Source organism: Rhinatrema bivittatum, chromosome 2 (assembly GCF_901001135.1).
Source record: "Rhinatrema bivittatum chromosome 2, aRhiBiv1.1, whole genome shotgun sequence".
NCBI classification, from domain to species: domain Eukaryota; kingdom Metazoa; phylum Chordata; class Amphibia; order Gymnophiona; family Rhinatrematidae; genus Rhinatrema; species Rhinatrema bivittatum.
In genome coordinates this window covers 391,400,184-391,418,930 of record NC_042616.1, presented here as the reverse complement: position 1 = coordinate 391,418,930, position 18,747 = coordinate 391,400,184, and the positions used below count along the sequence as shown (strand labels likewise).

At 43.2% G+C, this 18,747-nt stretch overlaps 1 protein-coding gene across 1 annotated transcript in view; it reads left to right on the top strand.

Annotated features, from left to right (window-relative positions):
• SEMA5A (semaphorin 5A) overlaps positions 1-18,747 on the top strand; it is a 1,250,864-nt gene that overhangs the window by 352,330 nt on the left and 879,787 nt on the right. Inside the window, 1 exon segment of the mRNA XM_029590025.1 lies at positions 15,394-15,591. Within this exon segment, the coding sequence (XP_029445885.1) occupies positions 15,423-15,591 (169 nt within the window). The 5' untranslated portion in view covers positions 15,394-15,422.

The following is an 18,747-nucleotide window of genomic DNA, read 5'->3' as shown; positions in this document are numbered from 1 at the left end:
GGGCCTGTGAGAGTCTGCAGCCTTCGCACCACTGTGGTGCGCCAGCTGCTGGCTTTCGCACCAAATAGCAACACCATAAAAGGAGTGCTACTGCAGACGATAATGTTAGTAACATTATCGCTGGCAGCGAAAACACCGCCGACTCCACCCTCCCCGCCCCAACTCCTCCCCTCCCCCTAATTTGCATCATATCACATGCGAAAAGGCCCTTTTCGCATGCGATAAGGGTTTAGAAAATAACCCCATGTTTGCTACTCTGCCTATCTGCCTTGCCCCAGATGTACCACCACCAGGGCTTGCTCCACCCGCAGCCTTCAATCATATAGTTGCCTAAACAGTGGGCCTTTTCCAAGGTAAGAAATAGTGATTCATCAAGTAAATAAACTAAACTAAGCCCCTTTTGAGTCTCCCAAGGACCAATCCATAACTTGGGAGACATGGCCATGTTCCTGGCTACAACTGATCTGAGGCTGCCTCATTTTAAATCATTCTCTGGCCTCAGTAGTAGTGCACCAGTCCTTGAGATATATTATAGTGAATACAGACATTATACAGTCCATATAAAGACTATAACAAAACCCTCAGTGAAAAAGAAAAAATGCAGACACAACAGAAAACAAGTATAGGAGAGACTTTTTGCTTGTTCTGAATGTGGAGAAAGTTTCAGTAGGAAGAGAGAATTAATGCTACACCAGAAAATTAACAAAGAAAAAAGACTGTTTCACTACAGAATATGGGAAAATCTGGCCGAGGCAAGATGGCGGCATAGCAGGAGGCAGTAACGCTCGAGCTCTACGCTGAAATGTGTTTTTTCCTGGAATTTAATATGCCTGCTAAAAGAAAGGGTAAGGTGAGGATTTATCCCACCGAAACCTTACCACCCATGACTCAGCTGGAAATAGACCGGTTCCTGGCTGCTTCAGTTAATCGAGGAACCGAAGAATCCGCTGAGAGTCCATGTGAAAGAGAGCATGGAGCTCTCCTGGAGGAGGTGTCCTTGAGCCCTGAACAACGTCAACCCCCAGTGCAGCGTGATGCCGACGCCGAACTAACCCCGGAGCAGACCGATAACGCGGCGAAAGCGTCGGGGCAGGAGGGGGAGAAGCTTCGGCTGAGGAGTGCGCTGTAACCAACCAACCACCTGTAACCTCCCAAAACGCCGTGGAAGGAGAGGAGTTCGGCGGGAGAGGAGGTGAGACTGGGCTGCAGATAACTGGAGTGGAGGGAGAGAATTTGTCTGCGGGGGATCGAGCCCAGATTACAGCAGAAACTGGAGGTGAGCCTGCGGTTAGTTTTTTAAAACCGCAGACGATAACATTGGAAAGTCTTTGGGAGGTCATGGTGGGACTCGGAACCTCCATGAATAGATTAGAGAAAAAAATGGACTCTGTTGTTCAAAATTCCCAAATGAAAGCAGAAGAAGTTAAAGAACAGATTACACAGATGTCTACTAGAATTGGCGTGACAGAAGATAAGATAAAAATGATTCAAGAAATAAATGGGACAATTATAAGAGAACAAATATCTTGCATTAGGAGATTGGAAGCTATGGAAAATAGTGCAAAACATTTAAATATTAGAATTTTAAATTTTCCTAAGATAGCGGGAGAAATCCCATTTACTACTTTAAAAAGATTTCTAAATGAGGCTCTCTCTTTTTCATCTGACCAATTGCCGTCAATAAATTCCTGTTACTTTATTAATAGGAGAACCTCGGCTGTAGAAATTAATCAGGTAAATATTCCCGCTAATCTGACTAGCTTCCTTGAGAGCTCAAGTTTGGATGTTATAGAGAGGGGTATTCTCTTAGCATCTTTTATTTATAAGCAAGATGTTAATTTATTTATTTTATTTTTATTTATTTAAGGTTTTTCTATACCGGCATTCATGAAAGCATTCACATCATGCCGGTTTACATGAAACAGGGGTGTGAAGAAACAACCAAGAACATAAATAAACGTGAAGAAGAGATGCAGTTACAATTAACAGGGGCAGATAACTGGGAGGGGGAAAATAGAAAGAGAAAGAGGAGGTTAATTATATACAATAGTACAGTATATATACACAATCCGAAATATACAGTTGCTGAGTGGAGTCTTTAATGGTGGGCGTGTTAAGTTTTATTTATCTTTATTTTATTTATCTTTATTTATTTATCTTTAATGGTGGGCGTGTTAAGTTAATCATGAAATCTTATTTCAGGAAGTTTCCCTTGAATTTCTATGGTCAGCCAGTGAAATTGTTTCCAGATGTGGCTCAAGCCACTCAAATTAGGAGAAGAGAATTTCTTTCTTTTAGACAGAAAGTTATTGATTTGGGTTTTTCTTTTGTTTTACGTTACCCATGTAAATGTATCTTAAAAAAAAGGCAACGAAGTTTATATTTTCTTTCAGTTTGAACAGTTTAAGAATTTTGTGGAAGCCAGGTCACCAACTACTTCCTCCCCAATTCCGACCAATGTGTAATGGGTAAATAAATGTAGTAGCTGGAGTAATATGCTATGTTACTGCCCTTTAAAATTAATAATTGTTGTTTTTTCTTAAAATTCTCTTCTGAGTTTTCACTTGCCTCTCCCCTTAAGTTTATCTTATATGGTAATTACTGAAATTTTTGTAAAAATTAATTCTAGTCTATGCTGTATGGATAATGGATGATTATGATTTATTGTTGAGATGTTTATGAAAAAACAGCATATGTTATAGATATGATTTATTCCGTGTTATAAAATGAGAAATTTGAATAAATAAAGAATTAAAAAAAAAAAAAAGAATATGGGAAAATCTTTCTTAATAAAGTAAATCTCACAAATTATCAGGAAAACCATACTGATGAGAGATTATTGTCATATTCTGATTGTGACAATAGTTTCAATCAGAAAGCAAATTTGACAGGAAACCGAAAACTCCAACAAGCAGTAAGATCGATTTCAAGTAAGGAATGTAATAAAAACTTATGTCATAAAAATGATACTGATGACAGATCATTTTATTGTATGCAATCTGACAAGTGGCAAGTGCTTCAACAGGAATACAGATGTCGCCCATGCCAACTTGCCTTGCTCTTTACCTCTTATCCTATACCTTAGGGGTCTTTCTTCTACTCGGCAATGCTGCCATACCCAGACTTTTCTCCTTGAGTGTCTTGCGTCCTTTTAATTTATTTATTTAGATTTTTATATTCCGCTTTTTGCACTTTTTTAAGCACTTCAAAGCAGATTACATTCAGGTACTCTAGGTATTCTCCTGTTAAACCAACTTGGAGGTCTTGCTGTCACTCAGCCTGGATGTCATACCCCAAACTCTACAACTTTGGGGTCTTTCTGTCACTCATCCTTGTTCCATAACCAGACTTTACACTTTGGGATTCTTGTTGCCATTCTACCTTGCTGCAATACCCCAGACTCTACACCTTGGGTTATTCTTGCCACTGTAGGAGACTGCTTTGCACCCTCATGAAGTGTTTTCATGCTGCTTTGTCAGTGTCTCTTTGCTTTTTTCTGCCACCTTTTCTGCTTTGTTCCCTTTTCCTGGTGCCTTAGTATGTTCATGCCATTCCTGGTGCCACTTTGCCCTTCTTATGCTTCTTTTGGGGGTTCATATCACTGTTATCAGTTCCCTTCTTTTGAAGCTTTGGAATGTTTTTGACACTGTTGACAATGCTTTGTTCCTCCTGTCACTGCTGGTGCACTTTTGCTCCTTTACTGTGCCTTAGGCTATTCATACCACTTTTGGTGTCACTTTGCCACAGTCTGGGTGCCTTAGAATACTCTTCCACCTTATGATGTTGTCTACTCACAACTTTCTTTAGCATTGATTAGAAAACCTTGTAAAAATGTTGCTAGAATAATTTTGTTATGGATTTGACAGTTGCTTGGATTTTGATTGTAAAAATTACTGTCCTTAACATAAGGCTTGAGGGTAACCAGCACAGAGCGGCAATTACAATCATTAACATAAACATTGGGGTAAGCTGCATGGAGCGGCAGTTACTACTAGAAGACACTTTCTGGGCAGACTATATGGATCATTTGGTCGTCTTCTGCTGTGATTACTATCAGGTCGATACAGTTATGCCGCGTTTGAAAGAGTGCGGCATTGCCAGGCGCACCCTCGTTCCCTGCACGCATAGTTCTCTTCACCTAGCGCTCGATACTCTCTTCTAATTGCATGCAAATACATGCCGCGTCTGTGAAGCGTTGGGCGAAGGGTTAGGCCCGCGCAACCCATTTTACTGTATAGGCGCTTAATACAGCGCCTATACAGTAACCTGGGTGTGCTGGTACCTGTCATTTCAAATGTCATTTCAACTGACAATTGAAATGACAGGCACCAGGAAGTGTAAAAAAACAAAAATATGTATAAATACCTGTCACTTTCCGAATCCCCCAGGCGTGCGGTCATCCAGGCGGCGGCGGGCGGGTGGGCGCGCGTTGGGTCCAGGCGGTGGCGGCGGGAGCCGGGGGGGCGGGTGGGCGCATGTTGGTTTCAGGCGGGCGGGTGGGCGAGCGTTCGATCAAAGCGGTGGTGGGAGCCGGCGGGTGGGCGCGTGTTCGATCCAGGCCGCGGGCGGGTGGGCGTGCATTCATCCAGGCGGAGGGAGCCGGCGGTGAAAGCGGCCTCCGGCAGGCCCCGCCGGCAGTGAATGAATGCGTGCCTGTGCGACCCGTGAGATTTCGGCGCTCAAGGCGTGACGTCACGACGCCCGACGTCACGGCATGTGACTGCCTTGAGCGCCAAAATCGCACGGGTCGCACAGGCGCGCATTCATTCACTGTCGGTGGGGGCTGCCGGAGGCCGCTTTCGCCGCCGGCTTCCTCGGCCTGGATGAATGCGCGCCTGTGCGACCCGTGCGATTTCGGCGCTCAAGGCAGTCACATGCCGTGACGTCGGGCGTCGTGATGTCATGCCTTTAGCGCCGAAATCGCACGGGTCGCACAGGCGCGCATTCATTCACTGCCGGCGGGGGCTGCCGGAGGCCGCTTTCGCCGCCAGCTCCCTCCGCCTGGATGAATGCACACCCACCCACCCGCGGCCTGGATCGAACACGCGCCCACCCGCCCGCCCGCCGGCCCACACCGCCGCCTTGTTCGAACGCGCGCCCACCCGCCCGCCGGCTCCCACCGCCACTGCCCGGATGAAATGGCACCCACCCGCCCGCCTGAAACCAACGTGCGCCCACCCGCCCCCCGGCTCCCGCCACCGCCTGAATGAACGGGCGCCCACCCGCCCGCGGGCTCCCACCGCCGCCTTGATCGAATGCGCGCCCACCCGGTTCCCACTGCCGCCGCCTGGATGAACGGGCGTCCACCCGCCTGCCGGCCGCCTGGACCCAACGCGCGCCCACCCGCCCGCCGGCTCACGCCGCCGCCTGGATGACCGCACGCCTGGGGGATTCGGAAAGTGACAGGTATTTATACATATTTTTGTTTTTTTACACTTTACGCTGCAAATATATATATATAGAGGTCGTCCATGGTACATTCCTCTATGTAACTGTTCGAACACCACACTAACACCTAGTAGAGGGTAGGCGGTAAACTAACACGTTAAGGCCACGGCAAAATAGCGGGTTACTAAGGAGATAATCTGAGCGCGCGTCACAGTATCGGAGGGGAATAGCTAATTCCTTCATTAAACAGCTAATTCGTTCATTTACATATCATATACATGCTGCGTGCGGAAAGGGTTATGTGTCTGTTTTAAGAAGCGCTAAGGACGCGTGAAACTAGAGACTGTATCGCAGGATCGCCTTACGCATCCGAATTGTGCGCCCACAGCATGTTACGGACGGGAAATCTTCAACCGCACGTTACAGTATCGATCTGTTTGTTTGAAGCTCAAAATAGGCTGCATGTCTTCCCCCATTGACTTTAATGAAAAACAAATGAAATGAATGAAATGAAAATTATTTTTTGTTTAAACTATTGAAACAAATGAATGTGACCTACAAAACGAATAAATACAACAAACATTTTGCCTCTGCACATCCCTAATGATCCCACAGAGCAGTAGAGTGCCCGATAATGGTTACCTGTTGCAGGATTGTGTCTTTAATATCTTCACACCGCCATCAATTGAAAGGTCACACCAATGGCATACTTTCCGTGTAGACTGTGTTCTATAGGATAAGAAATTGATATTGTTATTTTACCCTCTACACCCTGTACCTCACCTGCTTGATTGTTGCTTTTTGTGCTATATGTAGCATTTTGATTTGGAAAAAATATCTTGTGTTATTTTTTCCTCAGAGGTGATTGGGGGCGGATAAGCAAGGAGATGGATGTGAAAGTTGGGGATGTGCAAGTGTAAAGCCTGTTCATAGCATACTTTAGTATATCCTTTTTAACTCAGTGCAGAGATAACCAGTGGTCTACATAGAAGTGATCTGGGCACATAGAGTTCTAAGTGGCTTTCTGTTGATTCACTTGATAATCAGCACGGAGTAGGGGAAGGAGAAGAGACCATCTCTCTTGTTGAATAATTTGGCATGCCTGGGAGGGATATGCAGGACACCCTGAATGACTCTCTTTCTGGAGTATTATTGTGAACGAAGTATAGCCTCAAAATTATGATTGCCTTGGGGTTCTTCCAATTAAAGAAGAGGGAGATGTGACTTGAAACCAGCTCACAAAGAAACAAATGAGTGCTGACATCATACCTAAGGAGTTTCCAATTAGATTTCATAATATTCATAATACAGTTGAATTGCTCTATACAGAACGTTGAGAAATAAGACTCACTGTTACTTATGAGTTGTATTCCTATGTAAATAATTCATGGAAAATAAAGACAAGCAAATTAGAAACATTTCTATGGTGCAGTCTACTCTTGTTTGGACTAGGTGCCTGAATTGGCACTTGTAGCCATAAAGATGACCCACCCTTTACAGTGAGTCATTGCCCGAGGTCTGCTTCTACATCTGATGGACCAAAATTTGAAAGAACTCCATAGCCGTAGGGAGAGAGTTAGCCTGAGTGATGAGTACACAGTGGAGAGAAGATTTGCCGTCTTCCTTCCCCCTTTCCTCACATGTTCAGAACTCTTCCTCCTGCTGCACGATCCCAACTGACGTTTACTCTCTTCATCTTCCTAATCTTTTCCTGGCCTCTGCTCCCTTCCATCCCAGGACCAGCCTCTTGTCCACAGTTCTGTACAGAGGACCTTTCCCCTCCCTCTCCCTGTGCCAATGTCCCAATGAGCTACCCCTTCCACTGAAAGGATGATGTTTATCAGGCAGGAGTGGGGAGAGTAGCTGGGTCACTGCAGGTGAAGGCAGCAGCACTTTATAAAACAAAAGACAATTTTGAGAAATAGGTGTTGTGAAATGTAGGATTAGATTGTACTGCGGAAGTAATTCCCACAGTCATCCGGCTTCTGACCTGACTCCCACTCACTATGTTCTTTCCTTCCATCAAGTAAGGAGCCTCAGGGAGACTTCTCTAAATCCAGATTAATGTCGCCTGGAACACAATACTTAACTGAAAGATTATGAGGTATACAGAAGGCAATTGTAATTGTAGCCCCTTTTTGAGGGTGTGCTATAAGACCTACCAGAGTGATCCAAACTCTTGAAGTGACTTTTTAATAATCCAAATGAGAGAATAAGTGGATGCATGGCCCGTAATGTATCTTCTCGCTGTTGAGCTTCTTGGGAAAGCTACAGCAAAGAGGAGCTCGGGTCAACATTTGAAAAATGTATTACCTAGGAAGATGGTCAAAACCTACAGATGAACTTTACACAGCATGAGCAGGTGTGCAGCTGATGTTGTTGTTAGCATTGAAGCTGTTGCAGTTGTTCCTCTGGCCATATTAATAGATGTCAGTGATAAGTAGGCCTTCTTGGCATGGGTTGGCTCTTGCTAGGCAGGTTCTATTCTGTGTGTTCTCTTGGCTGGCATATGTGAAGTTATCTCTGGTATTGTATGAGATGTAGTGTTACACAAGATCCCATCCCTTTTATATGGCTGCATCAAGGCAACATGTATGCAATTAATAACACCTACCCATTAGGTATATTGGCTATGGCATTCAAATCCCTATTGAGATCGTTTCATTGTATCCCCTGACTAGAGAATTTAATGTAATTCCTAACTCATCTTTGAATGGCTTGTAGTAACTGGCAGAAACATTTAGAGAAAGTTGGTTGCCACAGTCCGCCAACAGTAGCCACAGTGCTTTGAAAGGACCCAGAGAAAATTCAATGAGCCCAGGTGTTTTCAAGACTAGGTATAACATGAGACCTCGCTGTTCAAGGATTGACATCATCCTTTGCATCCTTTTATTAAGCCATTATGGCCTCTGAACTCCAGCAGTGCCAGTGGATTATTTCAGACTTGGGAAAGCCCAGCAGGACTGAAAATCTGAGGATGCAACTGCCTTCTTGCTTTCTACTGCTGTCTCTCTCTCTCTCTCCCCCCCCCCTGTCCTATTCCTCCTTCTTCTCCTCTCTTCTCTTTTCTATGTTGTCCTCCTCCTCACCTCTCTTTCCTTCCCCCCTTCCTCCTCTGGTCTCTCTGAAAAATTCTTGCTGCAGTAATTCTTGCTACAGCAGGCAAACGTCCTCCATTTTCCCCAACAATCTGCTTCTGGCCAGCTGGTGGCTTTTAGAGTATATGCAATCAGTTCCTAAAATGTGGCCCAGAGTGGGTAATAAATTTTGGTCTGTAGTACATAGTTGCTAATTAGCATGTGGTTTAGTGATAATTAGTGCAAGCTTATGATGCATTTATTTTTAATTTGCATACAGTTTACTGTCTGCTCGTGGAAATGTTAGCGGCTGCCTGAGCACCCATGTTAAGAGTTTATTGAATGGGATGTTATTTATCATGCATGCTGTTAGTGATCTTAAGTGAAGGAACCCCAAAATACTTGGATAAATTCTGTTTAATATTGAGTTATACTGCTAAATGATCCCATGTAACCTTAAAGGTCATTAAAAAATAACCAGGTGAACTACATGTTACCCTCAGTTACCTAATTAACATATAGTACTTGATGAGAGTACTTTCTCAGTTACTAGTCATTAATTTATATATAAATTTGTATATTTATCATAAATGACCATGGGAGATGTATTTTTCAAACATTTATTCCAAAAAAATGTATTGTGAAAATTCTCATAATAAAAAATGTATACAAAATAAACTCATACATCCAATGTCATATGCCTTAAAACATGTATCAAAAAGCATTAAATATTAAAAATCCCCCTCAAGCACACACATCATACACTTGCATCCCACTCTTGCTTTCACATACATTCACAACAACAATTCATAAAACAAGAAAATATGACTGTGGAGATCAATGACTTCTCTTGATGATGGTTTTAACAATTTTTTTTTATCAATTTCAAATGTTACTACTGAGCATACATATGATTATATTCAACCAACACTCCTTTCATATTTTCTTATACAAATCTGTTGCATCCGTCGCTGCTCGACGCCCTCATTCTGTCCTCTTTACCTCTGTGGCGACTCCCTCCGGGTCTGATGGACGGTTAGTTGCCACGGCGTCTTCTTGCCTCTCCCTCCGGCATCCCTGGATCAGCACGAATCGAGTTTGCAAATGGGGGATTGCTTCGGCTTTACTCCCAAGCTGCTCTGGCTCCTCGGACTTACCAGGGGTACCCGCTCCTCGGGGGCCTCTCTCTTTTTTTCTTTATTTCAGATTGCAGATAGGAACCGCTCTTCGAGGGCCCATGTTCCTAAACACTAAAGATTCTCTACTGCCTGGAAGCTATCACAGATACAGACATTTGTGAGTTACCATCACTCTCTCAGAGCTTTCCCTGGAACCAGGTACTCACTCCTCGAGGGCCTAACCCTTTCCAGCTACTGAGCTTCCTAAAGACCTTATGTGAGTTTTGTCATCCAGTTCTGGCTATGAGCACAGCATACTCTATCTACTCACTATCTATAGTTTCTCTACAGCTCAACCCTGGGATCGCTGTTCCAGTACCTGAGGGTCTTCAGCCCTGCCGGGCATATCAGCTCACTACTGCCACCTCTGGTGGTTCTACTATCCTGTCTAATAAAAGAATTATCTGTGTCTGTCTCCGTATCCAAGCCTAGCCGGTGGTCCCTCTCAGGATATCCTCCTGAGGGCGCAGTCATCTGCCATCGGCCCAAGGGTCCACCTATCTACATTCCTCTACAGCTGAGTGCCCTCTCCAAGCACTCCGCTGGTAACAGATTGCTACTCCTTCTCCATCAGGAGTCTTCAGCAACAGATTCATAACAGCTTGCTACTCCGCAGTCTAAACTCCCTCTACAGGAGCTGAGCATATCAAATTGCTAACTCCTCCTTCCACAGGAGCAGATACATTACAGATTGCTAACTCCTCCCTTCTTGAGGAGTAGATCATAACAGTTTGCTAACTCCTCCCTTCCTCAGGAGCCAATACCTAACAGATTGCTAACTCCTCCCTTCCTTAGGAGCCGAAGCATAACAGATTGCCAGCTCCTCCCTTCTTGAGGAGTAAAGCATAACAAAATCGGATTTCTTCAGGAGTCTTCCCTTTTACTGATGAAGATTCCTTTCAATATGTCTTTCCAGTGTTATTCCCCATACATTTTTCAATATTTTCCCATTCAAGGGACCCTCGTTTCACCCAGACCGGTCTTCCTCAGGGGACAACGACTCTATAAATACAAGAAAATCACATGTCAACCCTTTCTCATATCAGTACTAAATCCTCCACAATTAATGAGCTATCAACTTAAATATCTCTGTACTGAACGGTATATGAATCTAAGACAACCACCGCTGGTATAGCATTTAAACAGCAATTTCACCTTCAGCTGTTAAAGCTGAAGGTGAAAGGGAGGAGGAATAGCCTAGTGGTTAGAGCAGTGGACTATGAACCAGGAGACCAAGGTTCAAGTCCTGCTGTTGCTCCTTGTGACCTTGGCCAAGTCATTGCCTCAGGTACAAAAAAACAAAACTTGGATTAAAAGCCCTCTGGGGATAGAGAAATACCTACAGTACCTGAATGTAAACCGGTGTGATATCTCAATTGAGGTGAATGTCGGTACATAAAAATAAATAAAGCGTTCTCATACAATTTCAACTCCAAATGTGAATCTCCTCAAATTTTCACTATCACATCACTTCTACAAAACAGTTAAGACAAATCCATAATTTATATATAAATTTGTATATTATCAAAAATGACCATGGGAGATGTATTTATCAAACATGTATTCCAAAAAATATGTATTGTGAAAATTCTCATAATCAAAAATGTATACATAGGGCATTGTTGCACACTGAACACTCATTAATTCTTATGGCCTCAAACAAAAATCTAAAACATAAAACAAAATCTCATCGACCAGGAAAAGCACATTAAATTTCCACAATGAGAACAAGCTCACCAGCTCAATGTGTTACCATGCTCAGCGTCAAATGCATCTTCTCTGCAACACAGCAAAATATATTAATTATTCCTATAATCTTAAACAAAACCCATATAGTACAACCCTTTCAAAAGACTAAACATTTTAAATTCCCACAACTGAATCAGACTTAACATACTGCCATGCTCGACTCTGACTGTGCTTTCACAAACCAAACACCGTGATATCCCACATATTCCACGTAGCTTTTTTTTTTTTGTAATGTTTAAATGTTTTTTTATTGAATTTTTAACAACGATAGTACAACACTGAGTAGGGTGGGTTCCTGAACCCTCCTCAGAATTAAACGCCAACAGTAAACAATCAGCAATTTTCCTCCACCTTATCCCCTCCCCCCTCCCCCATCCCACAGAAACACAAATAATTAATAATCAGGTGAGTTACACACTACGTACCCAATCAAAGCCAAGAACCTAATTACATGAATGCAGAGCATTCAATTTCATTATTGAGACTGAGTGGCATCACTGTGCACCATTGATAAATAAAACACTTTTCACATTGGCGTAATGCATGAGCAATATTACCACCTCACATTCCTTTCAATTGTTTAATAATAAAAAATGTTATATATCCTCAACTTTATATGATTCTGCCGACCAATGGGATACCAAGGGAGCATTCTCCTTAGATCTCTGAACACTACTCTTGTGTTCTCTGATGCGCTGCCTAATTTCTCTCGTCGTTTGCCCAATATAGATATGCGAACATGGGCAAACGATTGCATAAACAACGCAACTTGATTTACATGTAAAACATCCTGATAGAACATAAGGACAGGGCAGTCATGCACAACCTTCTGAATACATAGGGCATTTATTTTTATGGCACAGAGGTTCATGAATCGTGGGTATTCACTCTGGTGTGCTAAACAGGCATATAAAAGGGGCTTATATGCTAACAGACAAAATTTGTTAATAAAAAGCAAACAATATCTCATGTAATTTTTTCGTTGTCATATTCTGTACCCACGACAGCAGTGAAACGCATTATTTTAAGATATTGGCCAGTGTTAGGTTCTGTACCTCCGTTTATTGAGCGAAACTATTTTTGCCATCAAGAAAGGTAGCAATTTAAAGAGCAGATTATTTAAAGTGAATGAAGCACAAATTACACAAGAAGAATTTCATGGACAGAAAAATTGTAATGAGTGTTCAGTGTGCGACAATGCCCTATGTATACATTTTTGATTATGATAATTTTCACAATACATATTTTTTGGAATAAATGATTGATAAATACATCTCCCATGGTCATTTCTGATAATATACAAATTTATATATAAATTAATGATTAGTAATAGAGAAAGTATTCTCATCAAGTGTAACTTTAACCCATTTCAAAACAATGGTGTAATTTAAGAACATAAGAACATAAGAAAATGCCATACTGGGTCAGACCAAGGGTCCATCAAGCCCAGCATCCTGTTTCCAACAGTGGCCAATCCAGGCCATAAGAACCTGGCAAGTACCCAAAAACTAAGTCTATTCCATGTAACCATTGCTAATGGCAGTGGCTATTCTCTAAGTGAACTTAATAGCAGGTAATGGACTTCTCCTCCAAGAACTTATCCAATCCTTTTTTAAACACAGCTATACTAACTGCACGAACCACATTCTCTGGCAACAAATTCCAGAGTTTAATTGTGCATTGAGTAAAAAAGAACTTTCTCCGATTAGTTTTAAATGTGCCCCATGCTAACTTCATGGAGTGTCCCCTAGTCTTTCTACTATCCGAAAGAGTAAATAACCGATTCACATCTACCCGTTCTAGACCTCTCATGATTTTAAACACCTCTATCATATCCCCCCTCAGTCGTCTCTTCTCCAAGCTGAAAAGTCCTAACCTCTAGTCTTTCCTCATAGGGGAGTTGTTCCAATCCCCTTATCATTTTGGTAGCCCTTCTCTGTACCTTCTCCATCGCAATTATATCTTTTTTGAGATGCGGCGACCAGAATTGTACACAGTATTCAAGGTGCGGTCTCACCATGGAGCGATACAGAGGCATTATGACATTTTCCGTTTTATTCATCATTCCTTTTCTAATAATTCCCAACATTCTGTTTGCTTTTTTGACTGCCGCAGCACACTGAACCGACAATTTCAATGTGTTATCCACTATGACACCTAGATCTCTTTCTTGGGTTGTAGCACCTAATATGGAACCCAACATCGTGTAATTATAGCATGGGTTATTTTTCCCTATATGCATCACCTTGCACTTATCCACATTAAACTTCATCTGCCATTTGGATGCCCAATTTTCCAGTCTCACAAGGTCTTCCTGCAATTTATCACAATCTGCTTGTGATTTAACTACTCTGAACAATTTTGTGTCATCTGCAAATTTGATTATCTCACTCGTCGTATTTCTTTCCAGATCATTTATAAATATATTGAACAGTAAGGGTCCCAATACAGATCCCTGAGGCACTCCACTGTCCACTCCCTTCCACCGAGAAAATTGCCCATTTAATCCTACTCTCTGTTTCCTGTCTTTTAGCCAGTTTGCAATCCACGAAAGGACATCGCCACCTATCCCATGACTTTTTACTTTTCCTAGAAGCCTCTCATGAGGAACTTTGTCAAACTTTGTCAAACGCCTTCTGAAAATCCAAGTATACTATATCTACCGGTTCACCTTTATCCACATGTTTATTAACTCCTTCAAAAAAGTGAAGCAGATTTGTGAGGCAAGACTTGCCCTGGGTAAAGCCATGCTGACTTTGTTCCATTAAACCATGTCTTTCTATATGTTCTGTGATTTTGATGTTTAGAACACTTTCCACTATTTTTCCTGGCACTGAAGTCAGGCTAACCGGTCTGTAGTTTCCCGGATCGCCCCTGGAGCCCTTTTTAAATATTGGGGTTACATTTGCTATCCTCCAGTCTTCAGGTACAATGGATGATTTTAATGATAAGTTACAAATTTTTACTAATAGGTCTGAAATTTCATTTTTTAGTTCCTTCAGAACTCTGGGGTGTATATCATCCGGTCCAGGTGATTTACTACTCTTCAGTTTGTCAATCAGGCCTACCACATCTTCTAGGTTCACCGTGATTTGATTCAGTCCATCTGAATCATTACCCATGAAAACCTTCTCCATTACGGGTACCTCCCCAACATCCTCTTCAGTAAACACCGAAGCAAAGAAATCATTTAATCTTTCCGTGATGGCCTTATCTTCTCTACGTGCCCCTTTAACCCCTCGATCATCTAACGGTCCAACTGACTCCCTCCTTTATTGGCATGTTGGTTACTTGTGTACTTTCTGGAAACTAAATATGCATGTACAGATTCATAATGTGCCCGAAATAAGCCCCCAGAATGCCTATTTTAAGTGGCTACATTTAGGAATTTTATGAACTTTAGAATGTAGTTTTAGGAAGATGAAAATCCATTTAAGCGCATTCATTTTGCATTCAGAAGTTCTTATTGTGTAGGTCCCTTATGAGCTTTGGAAAAATTATGTTTAAGTGACTTGTTCCAGATCACACAACAAGTGATCAGGGCAATCAAAGAAGGGTCTCTAGGTTTGTATTTGTCTGATCTTTTGCTTTTTTAACTGGCAAAACTGACTGCCTAGCACTATTAAGCTGACAGAACTATATACTACTGATCAGCAAAAAACAAACAAACAAAAATAAATCAAAATAAAGCAACTCCTTGCTCCCCTGTCATGCAACAATGGTGATTAATGAAATGGTTTGTCTCCCAGCATTAGGAAGGAGAAAAAAAAAAAAAAAAGAAAAAATGCCTTTCTGTCAACTGGAGGCAGTGACACTCAAGACATGCTTTGTTCCTCATACGACTTTGCAGGATCACTGTGGCTTTTCAATAACAAAGAGGTTTTAACCACAATAAAGTAGAATGGTGCAAAATGTGTATCCATATTTAAAGAACAGAATAGTTGAATATAGTTCCTTGAATCTAATTCCACTGTTTAAATATCTCGTTTTCTCTTTGCCAGGTCCTTTCCACTAATGAACATAACAGTCGATGGTTAGAGGAATTGTGATCAGTGCAGAAGTCGTTATGACCACCATAACAGGGAGATGCCTGGTTGCATTTCTGGCCACAATTCAGGGAGTACAAGTGATACTGGGATGGTCATCACCAGAGGACTCCAGGTGCCAACAAGCCGTGCATCCAATTATTACCTACCAAGGTGAGGGTCAAAGACAAATGTTAGTGTCTATTTCCTAATGGCTGACCTTTTGTAAATACTGGTACTGCATACGCAATCATATGTCACACTAAATTTGACTTGAAACTAGAGTGCTGTTACTAATGTACTTTTAATCCTTGTATGATCTACTCTTTAAATAACAATCTTGAGGGCAACCTAAAGCTTTCTAGACAATGTTACAAACTTAGGAATTATCATTGATTCAGATTTAACATTGAAGAACTATTGAAATCTCTGGTCCAGAAATCTTTCTGAAAATTAGAAATGTTTTGAAGATTAAAACCTTATTTAAACATATCAGGGGTAGATATTCAAAAGTCATTAAGGCTTAGATTCATCAAAATGCTATAAATTTCGCATGAATTGCATCTATGATTAAAAAAAAGGATGTGGTTAGGGTAATTTTGGGGATTTAGTTGTTTTGGGCTGAGAGAAAGAGACTATAAGGCTCTCATAGTAAACTATTTATACCACTATAGGAGGGTCATCTAGTAAGTTGAGGTGAGGTTTTGGTGGTGGTCTAGGGTTTGGGGGCCATTTACATGCACAGGCATATGTACGAACCGCACAGTACATATCAGGGAAGATTTGATGTGATTTGAATGAGGAAAGATACACAAAGATGAGATTTTTACAGTGTACTCTCGCCCTACCCTTGATGCATCTCTGTCTGGGCCCAGGACAAAGATGCAGTTGGCCCCATGCAGGCCCAAGTGCTGCGCTAGGAATGCCACTCAGCTGAGCAGGGTGTCCCTAGGCTCAGGCACATTTAAAGGGCCTGTGGTGGGAAATCCACTTAGGTGCCCATGGATGACATCACAGGCCCCTTGTCTTGTTGAACTTCACCTGCCCCTGACCTCTGCTTGCTCTTGTCTCTGCTGTCTGCTGCCTGACCCGACCACTGCTTGGACTGACTTTGTTCTACTCCCGCTGGCCAAGAATACTTTCTGCAATGGATTCTTTACAGAGGCCTGTGCCTAAGCCTTGGCCTAGGCCTCTCCATTGTGGGAGCATTGGGATGCATTGCTACAGGACTTGTAAGGCCTTCAAGCTTGTATTTGACGAATCCGGCCTGCTGGCCACTGTGATTTCAGACTTTCTACATCACTGGCAGGGCAACTGGCCCTTAATTGACTACACCATCGAATTCCATACCCTGGCCACTGAGCTGAATTGGAGGGAGGGGAGCCTTCGGAATATCTTTTTGGAAGGGCTGTTGTCTTGGGTGAAGGGCAAGCTTGCCGCTCGGGAACTTCCCGAGACCCTGGATGCTCTCGTCGACTTTGCCAGGAGAATCGACCGCTGCCTCCATCAGCAGATCCGTGAGCTGCATCCTCCTCATAGGTGAGTGGTGCTGGCCCCGTCCTTTTCGCGCCCACTCTCTGTTGTGCCAGCAATAGCCCCCTGCTGCTGCATGGGTTGAGGCACCTATACAGCTAGGGCATGGATGCCTCTCTCCGGAGGAGAGGCTCTGCTGTCATAACCTGGGGCTTTGCTACTACTGTGCTGGGTCCGGGCATCAGCTGGCACACTGCCCCCTGAAGCTGGGAAACTAGAAAGCCTAAAATCTAGTGGGGAGGTGGTCCTAGGCTTTTACACTCCCGCTTTACAACTCACTTTTCCAATGACTATTTCTGTGGACAGTCATGAGTTCCCCACCTTAGCGCTGGTCAACCATATGTGGCTTCCTGTGGTCCCCCGAAAGATGCCAATAGTTATCTGCTCCATACACGCAGAGCCACTTCCTAGTCGGATTACCACAGCCACCCTGTACCTCCGCACTGGCATTTTGCATGTGGAGAGTATTATCTTCCACATCATGAACAAGGCAATACACCCTATCATTTTGAGGCTGCCCTGGCTGCAGTTTCACTTTCATCACTTTGACTGGGACTCACTTCAGCAGGTGAGCTTGGGGGCCCATTGCCATGATTCCTGCCTACAACGAATTAAGTCTCCACCGAGTCTGCCCCTGGCAACGACCTTGTTAGGACTGCCTTCTCAGAATGCTGAATACGCTGACATGTTCTCCAAGAGGAAGGCAGAGATGCTACCTTCCCACCATATGTTCAACAATGCGATCAGCTACATGGCACTGATCCCCCCCCATGAGGAAGGGTATACTCCTTGTCGGCTCCGAAGACCGCAACCATGTCTGAGTGTATCAAGAAGAACCTTGATCAGGATTTCATTAGGCCCTCCATGTCCTCTGCTGGGGCAGAGTTTTTCTTTTTGTCCCAAAAGGACAGAGTTTTATGCTCTTGTATAGATTACTGGGGGCTGAACACTATAACAAAGAAAGACTGTTTCCCACTGCCACTTATTTCCAAGCTTTTTGACGCCTCCTGGGGTCTAGAGTGTTTACGAAGCTGGACCTCCATGGCTGCAATGAATATCTGATGATGATGCCCTTTGGCCTGTATAATGCCCCCTGTGGTATTCCAAAAAATGATGAATGGAATTTTTAGAGACTTCCTGTACGTCTATGTCATAATGTACCTCAATGATATCATCGTCTCAAAGGAGCTCATGTTCCACCATCAGGAAGTTTGCAAGTTCTAGAGGCTCGGGCAAATAAAATATATGCGAAGCTGGAGAATTGCCTCTTTGAGAGGGAGATCCTACCTTTCCCAGGTTACATGGTTCCAGCAGGGGCTTCCATATGGATCAGGATAAGGTCAAATGTATCCAGGACTGGTCGCAACCTTCTGGTCTCTGTACACTACTACCAGCACTTTATCCCCAATTACTCCTGGATTGCGGCTCCACTTATGGCAGTAACTTGGAAAGAAGCCAATACCAAGGTTTGGCCTCCTGAAGCAGTCACTGCTTTTCTAGAGTCCACGCCGACTCCAAGAGGAATTTTTGAAGTGGTCCCATGATTCCTGTGTCACAGGTCACCCTGGATGGGCTCAGACTCTGGTGCTACTCCAGCAGTATTAATGGTGGCCCCAGATGCAGAGAGATGTCAGGGCCTTCATGGACTCTTGTACTAACTGCACCCAGCAAAACTCATTGGTGGGATAAGCCTGGGGGCTATTACAGCCCTTGCCAGCCCTCAGGGATCCCTGGACTTATGTGTCCAGTGATTTTGTGGTGGACCTTCCACTCTCTAATGGCTGCAGCACTTTTTGG